Here is a 3167-nt window from a genome sequence, read left to right as displayed (position 1 = left end):
CTTGGGATAGTACGCAGAACTGACGGCCGATGGGGCAGCAAGGTTCTGGAATGGAGGCCATGTACCGGAAAACGCAGCGTGTGACGTCCACCCACAAGGTGGACCGACGACCTGATAAAGGTAGCGGGAAGGCGCTGGATGCAGGCCGCTACCAACCGTGCGATGTGGAAGTCATTGGGGGAGGCCTATGTTCAGCAGTGGACGTCCTGTGGCTGAAATGATGATGATGATGTTTTAATAGCTGGATATACCTACGTTCCCGGTAACAAGGAGAATAGTCAGTAGGTAGTCCCTGGTGCCGATTTTTTAATAAGGAGTTGTTACCTTGATTGTTCTACTCTTGGATAGTTCTTGGTGTGACTCTTGCGTGACATTTGCCACGCCATTATGCTGCGCTATAGGTATTCCCGCAGCGTGCCGCCATTGATGTAAAGAGCTTGGAGCCTGAGTTGAAGGTCAGTAGAGTTTGATAGCAGAAGAATGGTAGTTCCAGTTGTTCCTAGTGGGACTCTGCGTGACATTTGCCACCATATATTCCCGCAGCGTGCCGCCATCGATGTAGAGAGTTTGGAGCCTGAGTTGAAGGTCAGTATGCTTTAATAAGACCACCTACTGTGGGGAAGTCAGTAATTCCAGCTGTTCCTGGTGGGACTCTGCGTGACATTTGCCACGCCACTGTGCTGCGCTATATTCCCGCAGCGCGCCGCCATCGATGTAGAGAGTTTGGAGCCTGAGTTGAAGGTCAGTAGTTTGATAGCAGAAGAAAAAAAGAATAGTTAGTAGTTCCAGCTGTTCCTGGTGGGACTCTGCGTGACATTTGCCACGCCATTATGCTGCGCTATAGGTATTCCCGCAGCGAGCCGCCATCGATGTAGAGAGTTTGGAACCTGAGTTGAAGGTCAGTAGAGCTTGACTGGTAGTCGGATATACTTTCCCCTAAGATGAAACTGGCTATAGTTGGTAACAAAAAGAAGTCAGTAGTTTCTGGTGGGACTCTGCGTGACATTTGCCACGCCATTATGCTGCGATATATTCCCGCAGCGCGCCGCCATCGATGTAGAGTTTGGAGCCTGAGTTGAAGGTCAGTAGAGTTAGCCCGACGGATTAGCAAGCTGAAGTGGCAATGGGCAGGGCACTAGTACGCAGAACTGACGGCCGATGGGGCAGCAAGGTTCTGGAGTGGAGGCCGCGTACCGGAAAACGCAGCGTGGTACACCCCCACAAGGTGGACCGACGACATCATAAAGGTAGCAGGAAGGCGCTGGACGCAGGCCGCTACCAACCGGGCAGCATGGGAAGCATTGGAGGAGGCCTATGTTCAGCAGTGGACGTTCTATGGCTGAGATGATGATGATGATGATGATGATGAGAGTTTGACAGAACTGAGAATTTGACTGTTCTGTCACTACCCGATGGCCACCCCGTTCCAGCTGTTCCAGGTTAGACTGCGTGACAATATCGGACCTAGTTATAAAGCCTGACCAGGAACATAAAAACCCTCGCCATGTTGCGGAAAACGAATGGTACTAATTTCTTTTAATGGCAACAATAACTGAAAACTTCATTGACATGTCACCTTGCATGTCAGTCTATTGCTGTCAAAGTGTAAACAAACTTTATTTTAAATGTGCGCAATTGATTTTGTGAATTAAATTGCTAAAATCTTTTTATAGTCGTGAAAGAAAAGTGGTTCACAATGTGTTAAAGTATTTGTCGAAGAGAAATACTAAGGGTTCGGACAATATTTTCATTAAACAATGTTTCCGACAAAGGTTGTCAAATTGACTGACATGTTTATCGTTCATATGAAAATATCCACTATGAAAATTAGCTGTGGTTTGTTTCAACTACCTTTTTTAATTTTTTTTTTGTCACTTTCTAAGTGTTGAATTCTATGGAATTTGGAAAGAAGTACCGAGTTTGAAGCGTTCATGAGCAGACATTGCAGTTGAATATTTAAGTTCTGAATTTGATTATTGATGAATAATAAAATAAATCCTACTAGCTCATTGATGGTTTCATTTAATTTATTTAAACCAGGTTACCTATAATAATATTTTTTCGTTAATTTATGAAAATATCAAATTAGCCTGTAATCCTAAATCCTGATACATAAAGTTAGCCTATTAATTTAACACAGGTACGACTGTACTCAGTGTTGCACTATCAAATGCAGTTGACGCGCCTCTATGCCAGGGTTTTTATGTTCCTGGTCAGGCTATACCAATAATATTTTTGTTAAAAGTTATTTTCATGTACTCCAAACGCTAGCCTTGTACTGTAATTATTAATCCACAACGATGATACAGGGGGTCGAAAATGGCCTGAAATGCTTCGAAAAAAGGATGGTACGGCCGTGCCGCTTTTTTGCTCGACTTGGTGGGGGCACGGCAGTGCTGATATTTCGATTTAGGGTGACTCATAAGAGTAAACACTGTCGATATTCGTATCATACGATACATAGCGATACTCGATTGTCTTTATCCTTCAATTAATATCTTGTTATCTTTTCACAGGCCAAGACAAAATATAATTTCCCCAAAGCAAAAGAGCTGTACTACAACAAAGGGCTCTAAAGAGATCGAAGCTGGAACTTTGTGCCATAGACTATTCTAAGATGACTACTGCCCTTCTGTGACCGCAGGCCGCTCGCACATTTACGACTTTGTCGCACGCAACGATAGAAAAGTCGGGCGGGATCAAACAATATTGAGGCTTATTTTAGAAACGCCTAAAGAGTATTTCGCTCGTCTTTATTTCTGATAAATGAGCTTACGTCCAATAATTCCAAAACAAGGTTTTTTTGCTACGATGATGGCAGTATATTTAGCGAAATTATATTTATTGAAACTGCCATCTTCCTATTTATTATTTGTCGTGAGTGTGTAGCGCGCCTTATTTGAACACTTGTTATATTGGCTATGCTATACACTAAGGTAAGCTATTTTAAGTGTTAGCCTAAAACAATTATAATAGTTCTCAATTATAATGATATGTATTAAATTATTCGTTAAACGGTTATTGATGTTGTTAATTTTAACATAAATGTTAGATTGTTAAGATTTCATGCAGGGCAAAGATTATCATAGACTTTAATGTTATTATTCATTCCAATTTTTAAACTTCCATTCCATTTATTTCTTTAAAATAATGTATATTATTATTAC

The 3167-nt window shown here is 41.9% G+C and overlaps 1 protein-coding gene across 3 annotated transcripts; it reads left to right on the top strand.

Moving 5' to 3' along the window:
• The first annotated feature begins 425 nt into the window (after positions 1-425).
• Positions 426-3157, top strand: LOC114362806 (sideroflexin-3-like). Of its 3 annotated transcripts, none has more exons than XR_003656711.1 (2): positions 426-455; positions 2517-3157. XR_003656711.1 is itself a non-coding variant. In XM_028318343.1 (2 exons), the coding sequence occupies exons 1-2, from the start codon at positions 481-483 to the stop codon at positions 2574-2576; spliced, it is 165 nt and encodes a 54-aa protein (XP_028174144.1). In that variant the 5' UTR covers positions 465-480; the 3' UTR covers positions 2577-3157. The 3 variants fall into 3 exon arrangements, 1 of the variants encoding a protein (XP_028174144.1); XM_028318343.1 differs by lacking the exon at positions 426-455 and adding an exon at positions 465-585; XR_003656710.1 differs by lacking the exon at positions 426-455 and adding an exon at positions 637-741.
• The last annotated feature ends 10 nt before the right edge of the window (positions 3158-3167 follow it).

Source organism: Ostrinia furnacalis, unplaced genomic scaffold (genome assembly GCF_004193835.3).
Source record: "Ostrinia furnacalis isolate ACB-3 unplaced genomic scaffold, ASM419383v2 OfSCF6776, whole genome shotgun sequence".
NCBI lineage: Eukaryota > Metazoa > Arthropoda > Insecta > Lepidoptera > Crambidae > Ostrinia > Ostrinia furnacalis.
The sequence above is the reverse complement of the archived record's forward strand: the minus strand, read 5'-3'. Positions and strand labels throughout refer to the sequence as shown.

What these genes read in the sequence shown, in the direction of transcription:
- LOC114362806 (XM_028318343.1), top strand. Translation starts at nt 481, where the DNA reads ATGGTAGTTCCAGTTGTTCCTAGTGGGACTCTGCGTGACATTTGCCAC. An exon ending in GTTTGGAGCCTGAGTTGAAG is followed by an intron (nt 586 to 2,516) that starts GTCAGTATGCTT and finishes ATCTTTTCACAG; the next exon opens with GCCAAGACAAAATATAATTT.